At 46.4% G+C, this 20,108-nt stretch overlaps 2 protein-coding genes and 1 long non-coding RNA gene across 4 annotated transcripts; 2 read left to right on the top strand and 1 right to left on the bottom strand.

The window, feature by feature from the left end:
• Positions 1–1,746: 1,746 nt before the first annotated feature.
• On the bottom strand, positions 1,747–3,203 carry LOC136355812 (uncharacterized). Its single transcript, XR_010740270.1, has 2 exons — positions 2,633–3,203; positions 1,747–2,530 (listed from the first exon to the last, which is right to left on the bottom strand). It is a non-coding gene; the product is annotated as an uncharacterized lncRNA (long non-coding RNA).
• Positions 3,204–9,171: 5,968 nt separating this feature from the next.
• Positions 9,172–12,784, top strand: LOC4334425 (tryptophan synthase alpha chain). 2 transcript variants are annotated; one of them, XM_015772730.3, is made up of 9 exons: positions 9,172–9,450; positions 10,179–10,325; positions 10,412–10,586; positions 11,265–11,341; positions 11,516–11,593; positions 11,980–12,057; positions 12,179–12,238; positions 12,319–12,496; positions 12,618–12,784. In XM_015772730.3, exons 1-8 carry the CDS (start codon positions 9,361–9,363, stop codon positions 12,451–12,453), a joined length of 840 nt encoding a protein of 279 aa, XP_015628216.1. In that variant the 5' UTR covers positions 9,172–9,360; the 3' UTR covers positions 12,454–12,496; positions 12,618–12,784. The 2 variants fall into 2 exon arrangements, with proteins under 2 accessions (XP_015628216.1, XP_015628215.1); XM_015772729.3 differs by having other exon boundaries at positions 12,319–12,784.
• Positions 12,785–15,632: 2,848 nt separating this feature from the next.
• LOC4334424 (bZIP transcription factor RISBZ2-like) lies at positions 15,633–20,051 on the top strand. Its single transcript, XM_015776133.3, has 6 exons — positions 15,633–16,234; positions 17,248–17,341; positions 17,877–18,072; positions 18,876–18,951; positions 19,040–19,165; positions 19,369–20,051. Exons 1-6 carry the CDS (start codon positions 15,812–15,814, stop codon positions 19,729–19,731), a joined length of 1,278 nt encoding a protein of 425 aa, XP_015631619.1. The 5' UTR covers positions 15,633–15,811; the 3' UTR covers positions 19,732–20,051.
• Positions 20,052–20,108: the final 57 nt, after the last annotated feature.

The following is a 20,108-nucleotide window of genomic DNA, read 5'->3' as shown; positions in this document are numbered from 1 at the left end:
TCATTCTCACTCTCCACTTATTTCACTTTAAGATGCTAGGAATGGATTTTTTTTTTGGGGCGGATGGAGTAAATAGTATGAGGTTTCTGAGTTCCTTGCTTTTTCTAACGGACAGTGACTCTAGTGCCAACGTTGCACACACATTCAACAACTCGATGAGTCTTTCTTTCATCGAGTGAATATGTTTCACAATGGCACGTTGCAAATAATCCCAATGTGTATACATCCATGGGGCATTGTCCTATAGTTTGAGCCTCTCCTTTTTGTTTTCCTGTTGGATGGAAGAGAGGACTCAGAATATATATACATGAACTTTTTTTTTCTCAAGATAAACCAATGGTGACATGAAGGGCCACTAGACTAACGAACTCAACGAAGGCAACATGAGGGAAATATATATTTTTTTTTAGAGAAAGGAAGTAGGGATTACTATTATTAATCCAAAGTACTCAAGTAGGAAGACCATTTTCATCTCTACAAACAACTCCAACTGCTCCTTTTGTAGAACGTGAAATAGCAACATCAACATTAATTTTCACTTATTACCTTCTTCTGGTGGTAACCATTTTGGGACAGTGGTCTTAATCTTTTCGCTTTGCAACCTGACTTTCGCCTCTATGATTTCTGTAGCTTCTAACTCCGATATAATTAAGTTTATTAATGAAACCAATAGTCTTCACTCTTCAGAGAGCTCTGATACTCACCATCATGTAACGCCTTCCTTCTTACCTGCCATCCAAATTGCAGCATGTTATAAGCTAGTACTTGGCCATACCATGTTGAAGATTTTGACACATAAAAATTAGCCAATTACTATCAATTAACTTGATTACTTGCAAGTTAGACTGATTTACACAACTCAACTAATCTCCGACGTTTCACTTTGGTTCGACACCAGTTTGTCAGCGACGATGGGAGAGAAATTCGATCGACGGCTGGTTTTGGAGATTCTGCTTTTTTGTTTGGAGGACAAGAACTGTGTATAACTTGTAAGCCGTTGATAGAAACAACGGTCGTGCATCCTCTGACCAACCATAGATGAAGATCTTTGTCTTCAAGGTGGTATTTTTAGTAGTTTTCTTATTCATCCTGTAAAACTGCTATAATTTCTTCAAAGTATAGGTCAGAATCAATTTTATTATTTCCTCCATTTCGAAATGTTTGACACCGTTGACTTTTTAGTACATGTTTGACCGTTCGTCTTATTCAAAAACTTATATGAGATATATAAAATTATATGCCTACATAAAAATATATTTAACAATGAATCAAATGATAGGAAAAGAATTAATAATTACTTAAATTTTTTAAATAAGACGAATGGTCAAATATGTGATAAAAAGTAAACATTTCGAAACGGAGGGAGTATTATTTTTAAATAAAACTTGCTTACTTGCAGTAGACCTCGCCGAGGAATCCAAATGTGATTCCAAATATTTGCGTCTTCTGCTTGTTCCGATAATGCAAGTGTGTTTCCCTGCTCATAGATGGTCAATTCATGAGGTCTCGCAGTTGCTTTTTCTGATGGACAGTGACTTTGGTGCTAACACGCTGTATTCATGCGACAACTCGACAAGTCTTTCTTATGCTCGTTTGAAACATTTCTGAAAAGGCACATCAAAATATGTTTGACGGCATATCCAAAATTTCAAATAAATGAATAATCCCAATATGTGGACATCCATGGAGCACTGTCTTATAGGGTCTCCATGGCCTGCTGAATGCATGGAAGAGAAAATTCAGAAGGACACTTTCAATAATTTTTTTATATCAATATTTTTTTTCATAATTGACATGGTACAGGAGAATAGTCAGCCTTGAATATATCTAAGCATGCACAATTTCTTTTTTCAAAGATAAACCAATCAATGGTGAGTTGGTGACACCAGTAGACTAGAACAAACTCAAGGAAGGAAACATGAGGGAAAGAGATAGATCGAACGGGCCGGGCCGCACGGCTTTCCCGGCCTCAAAATTGGACCAGCCCGTATAGAACAGGCCACATGTTCGTTGGGATACCATTCTGACCCATATTAAAACGGAAAAAGTGCACTGGAGGTCCCTCAACTTGTCAGCGAGATTAAAAAAGCATCCTCAAACCGCAAAACCAGATATGCGGGGTCCCTTAACTATACAAAACCGGTCACCCGAGGTCCTTCGGCGGTTTTGATCCCGGTTTTGGTCTATGTGGTAGCTGAGTCAGCGTGGGACCCACGTGGGCCCCACGTGTCAACCTGGTCAGCCACTCTCTTTCCTCTCTTCTCTCCCTTCTCTCTCTCACTTCTCTCCTCTCGGGCAAGCCGGGGCGGGTGGGGAGGAGGTCGCCGGGGCGGCCGGCGACGCGGCAGCGGGAGCACGAGGCGACACAGCCGGCGACGCGGCGGCGGGCGCACGAGGCGAAGCGGCGGCGGGAGCACGAGGCGGCACCGCATCCTCGACCGCCTGCCGCTGGATGGATGTCCTGATTCAGCAGCGCCTCTATCTTGTCGTAGGTGCCCTCCGCCGCCAGCATCCCCATGTAGTTGAAGTACTACAAGAGCAAACAGATTCATATATATACTCAGAATCTCATTTCAGGAATCAAAGTAACTATTCTCGATGGAATTACTCTAGCAAACCCCTCTTTGCTCACAGCCATGTGCTGGCGAGGTGCTCCTATGATGTTCTTGGTGTTTGCCATCTCGGGCGCATAAAGTTGGTCCTCCTCTCGCCGCCGGCCACGGCCTCCCACGGAGGAGACCGCCAATGAGTTGCCGTTTGTGCGCACCTCCGCCGCCGATCTCGTCCACGCCCCCGCCGTCCTCTCCCTCTGCTTCCTACTTGCAAGAGCTCGCCGTCGCTGTTCACCCCACCATCCCAACTGCTCAGCTCACCATGCGTGGCTTCTGCTTTGAGGTGTGGGCCAGCGCGAACCGTCGTCGTGGCCGCGCAAATCCGGCACCGCTCCTCTCCCACGGGCCGTCGTGTGCTGCTGCCTCCTCTCCCACCGGCCGCCTCGCGCGTTAGGGGCGTCGTTGTCGGTGAAGGTGACGAGCGTGGCCGCGACGCAGCACAGGCGGCGGACCGGCGGGGGACCAGCGGCAGTCGGTCGTGGATGCGGTGCCGCCCGGCTCCCGCCGGCCGTGTCGCCTTGTGCTCCCGCCGCCGCGTCGCCGGGCGCCCCGGCGACCTCCTCCCTACTGTTGCATATTACGTTAAACTTGTGCCTGCAAAAGCTGTTTTATTCGGTTAGGATAGTTTCCTTTCATGCACGTTATGGGTTTGTTTTTTATTCCCTGTTTTTCTAGGGTCGCTCTAGTCAGAGTTGAGAGCGTCTGTAGGCCTGAGGCGTGCGAGTTCACGTCTCAGGCCTACAGACGCGCTCAAGTCTGACTAGAGCGAGCCCAGAAAAACAGGGAATAAAAAACAAACACATAACGTGCGAGTTCACGTCGAGGCGGTAGTGTACGAGTCTCTCGCTGCACGATCTGACGAGTGGGAGGCGCTCGTAATCCGGATGGTGGAGCGAGTATCCGGCCAATTTGTTAGGCTGTAGTGTGCATTTTCCCTTCAATAAAAGGAAGAAGAAAACGTGAAAACGGTGCGGCAAGATTTAAGCACCACAAAACTTTCTGTGTTCATTGCTCTTTAGCTTACTATTCATCTTCAAGTTTTTATCAAGTGAGAGAGATATATCGATCCTGTGTGTTTCTACCAACAAGTGGTATCAGAGCCATGTCGGCTCCGACGCCGCGCGTCTCGCGTTCGCCAGTGCCGCGCATGCGTCGTCAATCCCGCTCACCGCCTCCGCGCCGTGGTCGCCGCCGTGCCGGCGAAGACAGGGACATCGTTCCGGTCCGGCGCGTCGTCAAGGAGGTGGGCGGCTCAGCAAACTATCCTACCCTCACGAAGACAAACTATGGTGACTGGTCCCTGATGATGAAAGTTATGCTCCAAGCCCGTGGTCTGTGGGAAGCCGTCTAGCACGGCGACGCAGACTTTCAGGAAGACAGAATGGCGCTGGAGGCCATCCTCCGTGCAGTGCCGCAGGAGATGCTGTTGACGCTCGCTGTGAAGGAGACGGCAAAGGAGGCGTGGGACTCCATCAGGGTTATGCGAGTCGGCGTTGATCGAGTGCGCAAGTCCAAGGCGCAACTGTTTCTACGGCAGTACGACGCCATCGAGTTCAAGGAGGGGGAGTCCGTCGAGGACTTCTCGCTACGCCTCAACAACCTGGTCACCACGCTGGTCACTCTGGGCGCTCCGATCGAGGAAAGCAAGGTAGTTCAGAAATTCCTTAATGCGGTTCCTGAGCATCTGCAGCAAATCGCCCTCTCGATCGAGACGCTGCTCGATGTTGAGGAGCTCTCTCTGGAGGAGGTCACCGGTCGTCGGCGCAACGCCGAGGATAAGCTCACGGCGAAGCGGCTCACCACAGAAACTGGCAAGCTCATGCTCACGGAGGACCAATGGGCGGCTAGGCTGAAAGAGAAGCAGGCTGGGGAGGCATCCTCCGGCAAGAAAGGCAACGGCAACCGCCGGCGCTGAGGGGGTCGCAAGCGCTCTGACACCGGTGGCCGTGACGGTGATCGCGGAAACCAAAATGCCTGCGATACGCAAGACGGGGGCCGCAATCGCTGTCGCAACTGTGGTTGTGCAGGCCACTGGGCGAAAGACTGCCGTCAGCCCAGGAAGAACACGGAGGCCCACCAAGCTCACGCCAAGGAGGACGATGTGGAGCCAGCGCTACTGATGGCCCATGTTTGTGCAATTTCAGGGGCCTCACCCATGCCACGCCCTCTCGCGCCGGCGCCGCCGCTACAGACCATCATGCTCGACGAGCTGAAGGTGTTTGCATACCTCCATCAGGAGGAAAACATGGATGCGTGCGTGTGGCATCTCGACACCGATGCGACGAATCACATGACGGGAGTGCGCTCCGCGTTCGTGGAGCTCGACCTGGCGGTGCGTGGTTCCGTCCGTTTCGGCGACGGCTCCGTTGTCGGCATCGAAGGGTGAGGTAAAATTCTGATTATGTGCAACAATGGAGAGCACCGTGCCCTCACCGAAGTCTACTTCATCCCCAAGTTGAACGCCAACCTGATCTCGCTGGGCCAACTCGATGAGCATGGTTGTGATGTGCGCATTTACCATGGTGTGTGCACAATTCGCGACCCAGCGAAGAAGCTGCTCGCCAAGGTACGCTGCAATGCCAATCGTCTGTATTTGCTTAAACTGATGACGGGTCATCCGGTCTGTTTGTCCGCGTGCACCTCAGACACGGCCTGGTTGTGGCACGCTCGTTTCGGCCACCTTCATTTTGATGCTCTGCGCAAGCTCGCTGACAAGGACATGGTGCGCGGGCTGCCCCGCATCGAGCACGTTGAGCAACTGTGCGACGGCTGCATCATCTCCAAGCACCGGCGTTCGCCGTTCCCAACGCGCGCGGTCTACCGTGCGACTGATCGACTTGATCTGGTCCATGGGGATCTCTGCGGTCCAATCTCGCCGGCGACGCCCGGCGGCAAGAGTTACTTCCTCCTGCTGGTGGATGACCACAGCCGCTACATGTGGCTGGTCCTGCTCGCGAGGAAGGGGGACGCGGTGAAGGCGATCATGCATTTCCAGGCATCAGCTGAGGCAGAATCAGACCGGAAGCTGCGTAAATTCAGGATCGACAATGGTAGTGAGTTCACATCTGTTGAATTCGCAAATTACTGTGCAGATCATGGTGTTGGCAGGCACTTCTCCGCCCCGTACTCGCCCCAGCAAAACGGGGTGGTGGAGCGCAGGAACCAGACGATCCTCGCCACCGCTTGCAGCCTTCTCAAGGCGAAGGGGATGCCGGCGCGGTTTTGGGGGGAGGCGGTCACCATGGCCGTATTTCTCCTAAATCGCGCCCCGACGAAAAGCTTGGAGAACCGAACTCCCTACGAAGCCTGGTTCGGCAAGAAGCCAGCGGTGGGACATCTGCGCACATTCGGCTGCCTGGCGTACGTCAAGAACATGCGCCCACACCTCTCCAAGCTTGAAGATCGCAGCACGCCCATGGTGTTCATAGGGTATGCAGCGGGCACCAAGGGGTACAAGGTGTTCGACCCTGTGACCGGGCGCGTGCAGGTGTCACGCGATGTCATCTTCGACGAAGGCGCGAGCTGGGACTGGGGCGCTGAAGCGGCCGAGTCCGGCCTTGAACAGACGGAGTTTTCCATCGAGTATGTGCTGACACAGGTGAGCGGTGGTGGTCGCGGCGCACAGGAGGAAAACTCATCGCCAAGCTCGCGACGCGCTGCATCGACCACGCCTGAGGAGCCGCGCACGCCGTCGCCAAGCTTGGGACCACGAGCGTCTTTGCATGGGACAAGTCCAGTGTTCATTTCGCCTCCGTCGAGGGGAGACGAGCACCTTGATGCTGATCACGATGACTGCCCGCCAAGGTATCGCCCCCTAGGGGATCTCTTGGGCGACGCGGCGGCGCCGGGCCTCGCCGAGCGTGCACTCGCTCCAGAACAGTTGTATCTTCAGGAGGCTGAGGAACCGGCTTCATTTAACGAGGCCGAACAACACCAGCGCTGGCGTAGCACCATGTTGGAGGAGATCGCAACCATTGAAGAAAACAAGACGTGGCGACTGGTCGACCTCCCTCGTGGACACCATGCCATTGGACTGAAGTGGGTCTTCAAGGTGAAAAAGGATGCCCGAGGTGAGGTGACCAAGTTCAAGGCGCGTTTGGTGGCGAAAGGATATGTGCAGCAGCCTGGGGTGGACTTCAACGAGGTGTTCGCTCCGATGGCAAGGCTGGAATCAGTCCGCATGCTGCTCGCTTTAGCTGCACAGGCCGGGTGGTTTGTCCATCACATGGATGTGAAGTCCGCTTTTCTCAATGGGGAGCTCACTGAGGAGGTGTATGTTGTGCAACCGCCTGGCTTCGTGGTCGAGGGGCATGAACATCAAGTGCTGAAGCTGGACAAGGCGCTCTATGGACTTCGCCAAGCCCCCCGAGTGTGGAATGCCAAGCTGGACACAAGCCTAACGTCACTTGGTTTCAGGCGCTGTGACTTTGAGCACGCCGTGTATGCTCAAGGTCAGGGAACACACCACTTGCTTGTTGGTGTTTATGTGGATGATCTAATCATTACAGGAAGTGATGCTGTGGAGATTGATCGATTCAAGGCGGAGATGATGTCTCTTTTCAGGATGAGCGATCTTGGTCTCCTCTGCTTCTACCTGGGGATTGAGGTCAAACAGGTGGCGGGCAGCACACGGCTGACTCAGTCGGCCTTCGCGCGTCGTATTTTGGAGAAGGCAGGGATGCAGGACTGCAATGCCTGTGTGACGCCAATGGAGCAGCGGCTCAAGCTCAGCAAACATAGTGATGCACCACTGGTGGATTCTACTGGCTATCGCAGCATCGTCGGAAGTTTGCGGTACTTGGTTCACACAAGACTGGACATCGCGTTCGCGGTGGGTTATGTCAGTCGCTTCATGGAGGCGCCCACTGCCGAGCATGAGGCAGCGGTGAAGCGGATACTAAGATACATTGCTGGCACAATTGATTACGGGATCATCTACCGGAGATCGGAGACGCCGGCTACTCTAGTTGGGTTTTCTGATGCAGATATGGCCGGTGATGTGGATACACGAAAAAGAACCAGCGGTGTCATGTTCTTCCTTGGATCCAGTCCGGTGAGTTGGCAATCCCAGAAGCAAAAGGTTGTCGCTCTTTCGTCTTGCGAGGCAGAGTATATTGCGGCGACGACGGTAGCATGTCAGGGTGTCTAGATGGCACAGTTGCTGGGAGAAATTAATCAAGCTCAACCAGATGTTTTCAAGCTGATGGTTGACAACAAGTCGGCGATTGCATTGAGCAAAAATCCGGTGTTTCACGACCGCAGAAAACACATAGCTACTCGGTATCATTATATCCGGGAGTGTGTGGAAGAAGGTCGAGTTCAGTTGGAATTCACTGGGACTGCATATCAAGTCACTGATATACTGACGAAGTCCCTTGGTCGAGTGCGGTTTGAGGAGCTACGCTCGCGGATCGGGGTTTTGGAAGTAAGTCGCGAGCACAAGGTTTAGGGGGAGATTTGTTGCATATTACGTTAAACTTGTGCCTGCAAAAGCTGTTTTATTCAGTTAGGATAGTTTCCTTTCATGCACGTTATGTGTTTGTTTTTTATTCCCTGTTTTTCTGGGCTCGCTCTAGTCAGAGTTGAGCGCGTCTGTAGACCTGAGGCGTGCGAGTTCACGTCGAGGCGGTAGTATGCGAGTCTCTCGCTGCACGATCTGACGAGTGGGATAGCGCTCGTAATCCGGATGGTAGAGCGAGTAATCCGGTCAATTTGTTAGGCCGTAGTGTGCATTTTCCCTTCAATAAAAGGAAGAAGAAAACGTGAAAACGGTGCGGCAAGATTTAAGCACCACAAAACTTTCTGTGTTCATTGCTCTTTAGCTTACTGTTCATCTTCAAGTTTTTGTCAAGTGAGAGAGAGATATCGATCATGTGTGTTTCTACCAACACCTACCCGCCCCGGCTTGCCCGAGAGGAGAGAAGTGAGAGAGAGAAGGGAGAGAAAAGAGTAGCTGACCTGGACAGGCTGACACGTGGGGCCCACGTGGGTCCCATGCTGACTCAGCTGCCACGTAGACCAAAACCGGGATCAAAACCGCCGAAGGATCTCGGGTGACCGGTTTTGCATAGTTAAGGGACCCCCACATACCTGGTTTTACGGTTTGAGGACGTTTTTTATCTCACTGACAAGTTGAGGGACCTCCGGTGCACTTTTTCCTATTAAAATGGCCTGCACGTTCGCCGTGATCCCTTTCCAGCCCATAAATAAATGGGCCGAGTTACTGCCAATCTTGGAATAAGAGGAGACACTGACATGTGGACCCAACCCACTAACTGGGTTATTTGGACCAAGTCAACGAGCCATGTCAGCAAAAGCCACTCTCAAAGAACCATCGAGGAAATCAAATTGCACTGTTTTTAATAGTGGGGGGTCAAAATATTTGATATTATGGTTGAAGGATTTGAATAAGATTTACCTACACAGGAGGGAGCAAAAGTAGACTTATTACTCCAATCCAGTTTGTTCCGGCCCATATATAACGGGCCTCACATGGGCTTCTGCACCTTTCCGGCCCATATAGCGCAGCGAAGCCGAGCCGAGCCGAGGTCTACACGCTGTCACGCGCACGTGCTCATCGCGAGGCCACCCGCTCCGCCGCCTCCATTTCGTCGCCGTCGCCGTTGCCGTCGCCGCCGCGGCGGCGTCTCTCTCCTCCGCGTGGGCTGCTCTGCTTCGTTTCCGCGGCGGAGGCGGGGCGGGGCTGGGCCTGTCGGCCAGGGACAGGGAGCCAGGGAGGTTGCCGCTCATGGAGATGGAAGATAGCGGTCGCGGCGTCGTGGGCGCCGGGAAGCGCGGCGTCGCGGAGACCTTCTCCAGGCTCCGGGAGCAGGGCAAGGTGCTCTTTCTCCGCCATCGATTCGCGCGATTTTGAGGCATCGATAGATAGTTTAGATACCGTAATTTCCATTTACTGTTTTTGGCTGTAGGGGTTGAAGTAAATAGGCAATTGTCTGCTAGGGATTTCGGATCGATCATTTCTCGTGTAATTATTTCCTGATGATGTTGTTAGTGATAGTTTGAACAATCAGGAAATATACCATGTTGCATAATTAACTAACAATAAATTTGCCCCGCAAAAAAAAAGTTTGGATATGAGTTAACACTTCAAAAAAAAATTTGAGGTGGAAAGCCAGGAGCTCTGCCAATTTCATTAAGAAGGGGAAAAACAATACAGGAAAACCTCTCAAGTTTTCTCATCAAGAAAACAGCACTATGGACTGTAACACTTGACAATTTGAGAAAACAGCACTATGGTGGAGTGTAACACTTGACAATTTGACAATTTGCCTATGGAGAACTATGTAGTATATGAATGGGTAAGCTGCTGAAGCAATTTTCACTAGAGTGTAACTAAGATCAGGATAGTCAGCTGTTCGATGTTGCTTTGAACACGTTAGACAGACTGTGAGTTTACATACAGGCTCCAGTGCTCAATGCTATATTGCTATTGCTCTGCGTGTGCTATATGTGACAGAATTGAGGACAAGAAAAAATATACTAGCACATATTCTTTCAGGGAGGGATTTAGTTTGAGCATAGTGTTCTGACCTCGGAATTTTTCAGACTGCATTCATTCCATTCATCACCGCCAGTGACCCTGACTTGGCAACCACATCGAAAGCGTTGAAGATCCTTGATTCCTGTGGTTCAGATGTGATTGAGCTGGGTGTACCTTACTCGGATCCGTTGGCTGATGGGCCGGTTATTCAGGTATGTGCTTCTTTGAACTTATCAGCTTTAATGTTTCTCATGGGCTGCAACATAAGTTTTTTTTTTTTGGCTGCGGTTCATTTCAGGCTGCAGCAACGCGTGCTCTTAAGAAAGGCGCTACATTTGATTCCGTCATAGCTATGCTCAAGGGGGTTATACCTGAGTTGTCTTGTCCAATAGTTATCTTCACATACTACAACCCAATTTTAAAGCGCGGAGTGAGTAACTTCATGGCTATCATTAAACAAGCCGGCGTACATGGTAATTTTCCTGCATAGTTAATAGAATGATCTTAAAATGTCTTGCAGTTTTGAGTAATCAAGGAGTTCAAAACACAGAACAGAAAAAGGAAATAGGCAAATAATTTTTTTACCAGTGGCAGATTTTCAGGAAAAAAAATGTTCGGAAAAGGCATTTGAAGACACGAGAAGAAAGAAAACTTTACTTTGAAAAGAGATGACCGATTTGAAGTTAGCTGTAGTCACTTCTAGGTTCAATTTGGCATCGAGTAAATTTTCTGATTTAATCACCAGATCAAAGCAGACCATAGTTTCTTTTGCAGTCAATCTGTCTGAATTGAACTGAATATCCATAGTTTATTTTAAAATGCCATCACACAAGATGTGGCCAATCAAGGATTTCACTTTGTTGATATCTCTGCTGTATATGCCTAAGATATAAGGATATGCTCAATTGTTAGAAAAGCTATATTTCTTCTTATTTTCTATTGACTCTTGAAGTGCATGACTCTATCTCTGCGTTAGTCTTTTATTATTAGTGAAAAGATGGCAGTTAGTTCAGTAATATACCACCTTTTCAGAATCTGCTTGACAAACTACTTGTGAAGTGATATTTCTAAATTTTACATTGAGATATGAGATATCTGTAGTTCTGTATAGTGCATTTAGATTGTTTTTTATCCACTCTTGTTATGAGCAGGTCTTGTAGTACCTGATCTTCCTTTGGAAGAGACAGCGCTGTTGAGGAATGAGGCTGTCATGCATGGCATAGAGCTGGTTGGTCCTCACCTTTTTCCCTGACATGTAATGTTCAAGTGAAAAACTGCTTGTGTAGTTCTATTGCCTTTTGTCGATTAAATCTGTGGCAAGAGTTGACCTTATGCATTGAGTTATCTTGAGTTTCATTCATCTAGCAATTCTTATTTTAGTATTTTACACAATTGCCTGCAGGTGCTGCTTACAACACCAACCACACCAACAGAGAGGATGAAGGAGATTGCAAAAGCTTCAGAAGGATTTATTTATCTTGTGGGTATCTAGTAGACCCCAAGCACTTGCTTTAAGTTTGTCACTAAATATAGATGATATCCTTTCTTTTATCCCCTACTTTATATTTTGAATATTTGTTTTCAACAGGTACAAAGGGACAATTATGAAATATTATCTGTAGTGCACTTTTGCATGCTTATGAAACAACATGTGATCAGTCATCCCAGACTGACATGAACAGAAAAAAGAGGGGAAATTGAAACAGCTAAAAATTGCAAATACTGAACCATTATGGCATCGCAAGCACATGATCCATATTTTGGTCATCTCTCATCTATTAAATACCATCATATTCTACCTTTGCCTTTGAATCTGATCGGTGGCAATCAATTATGTGTGCGATAACTAGTCTGTACATTATGCAGGTAAGTTCTGTTGGAGTTACAGGTGCACGCTCAAATGTAAATTTGCGTGTTGAGTACCTTCTTCAGGAGATCAAGAAGGTTTGTAGAGTTTAGTTTTTCTCTCACCAGTAAAACAGTAAACTATTGCAAGGGTACTATGTCGGAAATTCGTGATTGAAGAGCGCTTATCTTAATATAGCTTATATTCCTGACTTTACAGGTTACAGACAAACCTGTTGCTGTTGGCTTTGGCATATCGACTCCAGAGCATGTAAAGCAGGTGAATTAGACTCAATGCAACGTTCTTGTTACTACGTATTTGGCCTGTCTTTGTTAATAACTTTGTGATTTGCAATACAGATTGCAGGCTGGGGAGCAGATGGTGTGATCATCGGCAGCGCTATTGTTAGACAGTTAGGAGAGGCTGCTTCACCTGAAGAAGGGTTGAAAAGAGTAGAAGAGTATGCCAAGAACATGAAGGCTGCTATGCCTTGAGATGAGCGGTTCCATGCCTCCACCCATGCAAGCCAACAAGAAGGCAGTACATCGTTTTTTTTTGTCTGATTAAATTGCATAGCATTTTAATCCAGTATTTTCTTGTATGATTCATGAATCATGACTGTATCTCACTCTAGTACTATCCTTCTGTTAACATACAGATGAATAATAAAGAAGGTAGCTCAGAAACTGTCTGAAATAGCTGTCCCAGAATTGCATCTCCAATTTTGTAAGTTCATAAATAAAATCCAATGAACATTTATGGAGTAGTAGTATATCAGGAGAAATTAATATGCAGAACATATTAGGCTCTTTTTGTAAGATCCAATCAGGAGTTGTGTCATGCCATCAATTCTGGGAAACATCGTGTTAATCCTTTTGCAGGCTGAAAAGACAGCGATTGGAATGAGTTATCCCATATTCCTATTCCTGTGGGGATAGGAGGCAACACATCAAGGACGGATAAGGCCTGGATGATTTCCATGGCTGACTGGAGATTATGCCGTCTGAATCCATCATCTCTTGTCCATGGATGAGGCAGCACAACGGCTGCGCTGAAAGCGACTTTGCCTTCAGATTTCCTCCCCTAATTGCCCAAGTTCTCCAGGAAGACTGCAATTTGCAGGGGTCACTTGTCTTTCAAAATGATCCCCATGGTCCCAGATGCTGACACTTTTCTTCCAGTTCTCCATAACGAATTAAACCCATATATATTCATACACTTCTTCTATGCTTTTTCGAGGGGAAAGGGATACACTTCTTCTATGCTTATCATCATCATCTAGCTATGACATGTTCTTGACTGGAAATCTGGAATCAAAATGAACCAAGTGGTTGGTTGGCGGGCTACCTTGTCAAGTCAGAATGAAAGAGATTAAGCATATCTGAATTCCAGGGACAGTGTAACATTGGAACAAGCAGTGTAACATAAGCAAGTATAGTTGAATTGGTCTTGTCAATTTAGCAGCTGTGCATTAGCGAGCAAACAGCTATACTAATTTGCATGTTACTCCCTGATGGCATGATCTGTAATAACTGGAATTAGCCATGAAAAAGTGATGTTCTGTAGCCATGGAAAAAGTCAATTGCTTGCACCAACACGCATCATCCGCGCAATCTCGCTTTCCTGGAAATCCCCCGAGAAAAAGAATTAAGATTTAAGAGAGAGAGAGAAAAAAAAACAATCTCAACATCAAAAGAGCTCAAATCAAACCACTTTTGCAATGATTAAAGAGAAAGAAAAAAAACAATCTCAACATCAAAGGAGCTCAAATCAAACCACTTTTGCAAACAGTTCGTATACCTTTCCTACATGGCGAAACAAATCAGTCTCATCCTTTTAAACAGTGTACACTCTCAATTCCTCAAGCAGTAATGCCGTGTTTAGTTTCGAAGTTTTTCTTCAAACTTTCAACTTTTTTATCACACCAAAGCTTTCCTATACACATAAACTTCCAACTTTTCCGTTAAATCGTTCCAATTTCAACTAAACTTTCAATTTTAGCGTGAACTAAACACAACCTAAACACTCGTATCATCTCTGATTCTTTTCAAACAGTACACTTTCAATTTCTCAAGCAGTAAACATTCTTATCATCTCTGATTGATGATGAAACGTAAGGCCAGATTCACAAAATGTTGACACGAGTCATTATCAGATGAAAGGAATAAATAAATAAGTAAAAATAAATAAATAAATTTGCATATACCACCATCGGCTTGCCCTTTTTGGATGAGGCTAAAAAGAAGGGAACCCAATCCAATCCACAATAGGCAGATGGGAAAGGCATTCAACCAGAATCTGTGTGTGTCCCTCTCGCTTTTTTTCCTTTTGTCACGTCGAGTCGTCGATGCTGCTGCTGCTGCTGCGGAAAGAGGGATAAGCATGGGGAGATCACGTTGCGATCGTCGTCAAATCGATCGATCAGCCGCGACATTCTCGTGACATTTTTCTGTTCGATCGCAACGTGCGTGTTCGGTCTTGAGTCTTGACCTAAAAACTAGATGCCGTTTTACTTCCTTTTTTTTTTTCTTTTTCACTTTGGCGACAATAACAGGAAAGCAAATGGCAAATTCGTTTGTGGTACCCATCTAATACATTAATAACAAGAGAGAGAATGGATAATGCAATTATTTATTTTTATGGGAGGCTATATTTTTTATCGGATTTTAGTAAATAACGGGGCAATTCGGTACTTAGGTAAAGCTACGTATGACTATCGCTACCGCTACGGTACTTGAATTGGAATTCTTCGATAGCATCTGTTGTGTTGTTGCAGTTAGGGTACTTGAATAGCCCCAGCCGTGAAAACGAGGGGTTTTCGCAGGTTTTATAGGATTGCCAAGTTAGACTAGGGCAATTCATGTTCACGGTATTGTGTAGTATATGAAAAAGGAGATCTCCCAAACAATTTATAATTTTGTACAAGGGAGAAATCGAACTTGAGGTGTCTAATTCACCAACCGAGCTACTCCCTCCGTTTAATATACGTATATACATATACACGTATATACACATATACGTATATACACGTATATGTATATATACGTATATACACACACACACACATATATATATATATATATATATATATATATATATATATATATATATATATATATATATATATATATATATATATATATATATATATATATATATATATATATATATATATATATATATATATGTGTGTGTGTGTATATACGTATATATACATATATATATATATATATATATATATATATATGTATGTATATGCGTGTGTGGACAATGCTAAAAAGTTTTATAATATGAAACGGATGAAGTCCCTATAGTTTTCTAGCATTGTGTAGTATACGAATGCACAATTATATCCATAAAATTGATATTAGATATTCGTCGCGACAAAAATAAAGACATAATATACGGTATACCATTTATCCACGATATATCTAAATTCCACTTGATCCCTTTTATGGATAAATTCTGGATAACAATTACTACCAGCAGTATATCCTACTATCAGCGCACTGCACACCAAACTACCCTCACCCAGTAGTTACAAACGCATATTTTGCCGTTAGTTAATTATTATCCGGTAAAGAAGATTAGTAGTAATCCAAAATTTTCCCAACCCCAACCTCGGAACAAAAACCGCGTAGTATTTGTCGTAACCAGGAGCATCCGAGTCATTAATTTACACCCAAACACAAAAAATTAGCAGCACGCAGCCGCCTTCCCAATCCTCTCCTCTTCTCCAAGCGGCAATTCGCGCGAGGTTTTCTCCGATCAAACCCTCGAATCCCCCCCTCGCGAATCCATCGGAGGGTAGCCCCGCGATCCGCGTCGGCGAGAGCGGATTCCGATTCCGCGATGGAGCGGGTGTTCTCCGTGGAGGAGATCTCCGACCCATTCTGGGTCCCGCCTCCGCCGCCGCAGTCGGCGGCGGCGGCCCAGCAGCAGGGCGGCGGCGGCGTGGCTTCGGGAGGTGGTGGTGGTGTAGCGGGGGGCGGCGGCGGCGGGAACGCGATGAACCGGTGCCCGTCGGAGTGGTACTTCCAGAAGTTTCTGGAGGAGGCGGTGCTCGATAGCCCCGTCCCGAACCCTAGCCCGAGGGCCGAAGCGGGAGGGATCAGGGGCGCAGGAGGGGTGGTGCCGGTCGATGTTAAGCAGCCGCAGCTCTCGGCGGCGGCGGCGGCGGCGGCGACGACGAGCGCGGTGGTGGACCCCGTGGAGTACAACGCGATGCTGAAGCAGAAGCTGGAGAAGGACCTCGCCGCGGTCGCCATGTGGAGGGTACAGCCATTCTCCCCCCCCCCCCTCTAGTACTCGAGAGCTTACTGAGATCGGCAATGCTAGCTACTGTTTGCATCGAATGTTTATAGGTATTTAGATCGGGCATTTCTATAGACCAATGGCGTCCATGGTCTTGCAATGCGCTCTGTTGAGTGTCGGTGGTTGGTTCGACTCAAAGTATGTAGGGTTGTGTACAAACGGAAGCTTCATAGACCTCGGTATTGAGATTGCGATATCGATGCAACCTGGCGAATTGGCAATGTAATCAGTCATATTCTTACTAAACTGCGAGACAGTGGTTTGTTTGCAATTGCAATATTTTTGTATGGGGCTGCTTAAACTGTACATTGCCTTTTTAGATTGGCAATATGTGACTTTATGCAAGTATTTGATTGGGCGGATCCAGGAACAAAAAGTTGGGGGGATTCAACATACCGAGTACACTGGCATAAACACATCATCTCAGTATTAAACTATGCTAAAATGCTATTAAGAGACCTTTAGCACCTCTTATCTTATCAACCATGGTGAAAAAATTGAAGGGGGGACTCAGGGGGGTATCCATGGGTCCGATGGGTGCAGGGGGGACTTGAGTCCCCCCTGCACCCACGTTGAATCCGCCCTGGCATGCGTATAAGCTGTCACAGCCATTTCTAGGTGCTTGTGCTTAGTTGGGTGATGTCAGCTTAATTTGTCTTTTCTATGTCGTCATCGATTTTCTAAGAAACGAAAAATAGCCTATTTATGTGCTCCAGAATTTGATGGTCACTGGCCTTCATTTGCTGAAATTAGCCTATTTGTTGGTTGCCTTCAGTTTTTTCCCAGCTTATGTTGTTGCAATGTGTGGCTATGCCTCGTTTTGTGCCTATAATTTATTATTTGCAATTCAATTTTTTGTTACATTGGACTTAAAATGGACAACTAGAGCAACATGCACTGATTGGTTTATCCTATAATCATTTATGTAGTTCTGTTCATTTTATCATGCTAGCTCATGTCATTTTCATCTTCAGGCCTCTGGCACAGTTCCACCTGAGCGTCCTGGAGCTGGTTCATCCTTGCTGAATGCAGATGTTTCACACATAGGCGCTCCTAATTCCATCGGAGGTACTTATCTTATCTGGTTACATTTTCAGATTGTTATGAAACTACCCAAATATCCTGCACAATTGCATGGGATTAAATTTTAGTTTCTTTGAAATAGAAGTAGAGTTGTATTGCTGTCACGTCATCAAATAGTTCTGAAGCTATGAATAAATAAGTTCCGCATTTGTTAGTGATTCTTTGAACGTTAGAATTGTTATGCTTAAGTGGATAGGGTTATGTTTGTTTGGAGTTCCCTTAAATCATTTCATTGCTGACTGCCAGCTGGCAGGAGCATTTGTTGTTGCCTTGACCATGAATGGAGAACTTCCTGTTCTGAGTGCTCACAAGAAAACATATTTTGATTAATGCACCTTGAATCCTTAGGATCTTGCAAAGATGGGCACTTAGCTTTAGAATTGAGTAGTACTTAAATAGCTGTTGTTATCATGATTTGTCCTGTAGTGAAATGTCGACAAAACAGGAATGCTACTTTTGACTTCTGATATTTCATGCCTGGCTTATACTATGCTCTGTTTGGAACATGGGCACATATCAGGCAATGCTACTCCAGTTCAAAACATGCTAAGTGGCCCAAGTGGGGGATCGGGCTCACAGTTGGTACAGAATGTTGATGTCCTTGTAAAGCAGCCCACCAGCTCTTCATCAAGGGAGCAGTCAGATGATGATGACATGGAGGGAGAAGCTGAGACCACTGGAACTGCAAGACCTGCTGATCAAAGATTACAACGAAGGTGATCATTCATTGCTTGCTTGTAATATAGATTCTGTACATAATTAACCTACCTCGTCATGCATGCATGTGTCCTATTTTCACCTTAGCCCTTTCAGTTGGATTTCCACTTTCATCCGGTAGCCTTTCAGTTTCCTATTGCATCGCATATATGATCTTTTACCTACCATATTAGTTCTCTGTGTGCCATACTCAGTGCTTAGTGTCTCGAGCAAGAGAGGAATTTGTATGGCCATTACACGTAGCACTTTGCTCTCTACTTGTTTATTGACATAAGCAATTTGGGATGAATTAAATCTGAGTTCACATCATATTCCTTATGTCACAAGTTTCTGAAACCGATTGTATCTAGTATCTGGTTGATGCACCCCCATCTTGGATTTGCAAATCAAAGTTATACTCCCTAGAGAGCTTTACCTTTCATAAAGCAATTACCCCAATAAACCACGGATTTGATAGCTATCGACTATGATTACCAGAATTCATTTGGCAGCTATTTTCTCAATTTAAGTTTGGTATTAGTCTCAGTTGGCTGTAAAATAATGTCACGGTAGGGTACATGTATGTGCAGCATACAAGGTATGGTGAGTTATGATATGGACAGTGTGTACACCCCACATTTGCTCACTAAAATCAAAATATTCAAACGTCACGTGATGATATGGTGGATTGCATTATACCTTGTATTGTTTATTATGTTACTTGTGCTAGACAATAATATAGGCTGTTCTTTTGGGTGATTTTGTATGAAGATGTTGAGCAAGCACTTCTCGATATAATGCTAGTTTTGTTGACCTGTTCCAGGAAGCAATCCAATCGGGAGTCAGCCAGGCGCTCAAGAAGCAGAAAGGCAGCTCACTTGAATGAGCTGGAGGCACAGGTCTGATAGTTCACATAGTTATTTTCGATAAGACATAAAATCCTAAATTACTGGCTACTGACTTCAGTTATGGATTTACTTGTTACAGGTATCGCAATTAAGAGTCGAGAACTCCTCGCTGTTAAGGCGTCTTGCTGATGTTAACCAGAAGTACAATGATGCTGCTGTTGACAATAGAGTGCTAAAAGCAGATGTTGAGACCTTGAGAGCAAAGGTATGCTATATATGCCTTTTGCAATATGCATCCCATGGATTGGCTACTTTGGCTTGTTTCAAACTTTCAACTGACTTGTGTACCCTGTTATTAGAAGAATAATCCACGCTACCATTATACTCTATAAATCACCATTTGGACAGTCCAAACATGATTATTAAATCAGGTCAATCTGAACATTGAAATGTATCAAAAATTCGCAGGTGAAGATGGCAGAGGACTCGGTGAAGCGGGTGACAGGCATGAACGCGTTGTTTCCCGCCGCTTCTGATATGTCATCCCTCAGCATGCCATTCAACAGCTCCCCATCTGAAGCAACGTCAGACGCTGCTGTTCCCATCCAAGATGACCCGAACAATTACTTCGCTACTAACAACGACATCGGAGGTAACAACAACTACATGCCCGACATACCTTCTTCGGCTCAGGAGGACGAGGACTTCGTCAATGGCGCTCTGGCTGCCGGCAAGATTGGCCGGACAGCCTCGCTGCAGCGGGTGGCGAGCCTGGAGCATCTCCAGAAGAGGATGTGCGGTGGGCCGGCTTCGTCTGGGTCGACGTCCTGAGACCGAAACCCAGAGCTGCTTCGGTTCTGAAAGACACTGCGAGCAGGAAATGATGATTGGACAGGCGTAGACATTGCTAATGCTGTGAGGTTGATGATTGTTGGTCGTCGTCGTCGTCATTGTGCATTCTTTGTAAGGGACACCTCTTAGTACCCTCTTCTTCTAAGGGACTTAGTACCCCTTGTGGATCTCATCGTCCTAAATACTATACACATTAGCCAAATGTTCATTGGTGTGATGGCGTCGTCCCTAATTTGAACGACTGATTTCAGGCAGCTGCTATGCTATCATTCAATAATACTTTGATCGATGCTTCCTTTTGTCTTTTGCTCTTAAGCAACCAAGCATAAAGATATCACTACCTTTTGAGCTGTTCA

This window comes from Oryza sativa, chromosome 3, assembly GCF_034140825.1.
Source record: "Oryza sativa Japonica Group chromosome 3, ASM3414082v1".
Classification (NCBI taxonomy): Eukaryota; Viridiplantae; Streptophyta; class Magnoliopsida; order Poales; family Poaceae; genus Oryza; species Oryza sativa.
Note: the sequence above shows the minus strand (reverse complement) of the source record. Positions and strands in the feature narration are given on the sequence as shown.

Bases quoted from the DNA above. Each gene is read 5' to 3' on its own strand.
- LOC4334424 (XM_015776133.3), top strand. From the start codon at position 15,812: ATGGAGCGGGTGTTCTCCGTGGAGGAGATCTCCGACCCATTCTGGGTC. The intron at 17,342-17,876 runs GTACTTATCTTA...GGCACATATCAG, and splicing joins CGCTCCTAATTCCATCGGAG to GCAATGCTACTCCAGTTCAA. The intron at 19,166-19,368 runs GTATGCTATATA...AAAAATTCGCAG, and splicing joins TTGAGACCTTGAGAGCAAAG to GTGAAGATGGCAGAGGACTC.
- LOC4334425 (XM_015772730.3), top strand. From the start codon at position 9,361: ATGGAGATGGAAGATAGCGGTCGCGGCGTCGTGGGCGCCGGGAAGCGC. The intron at 12,058-12,178 runs GTTTGTAGAGTT...CTGACTTTACAG, and splicing joins TTCTTCAGGAGATCAAGAAG to GTTACAGACAAACCTGTTGC. The intron at 12,239-12,318 runs GTGAATTAGACT...TTTGCAATACAG, and splicing joins CTCCAGAGCATGTAAAGCAG to ATTGCAGGCTGGGGAGCAGA.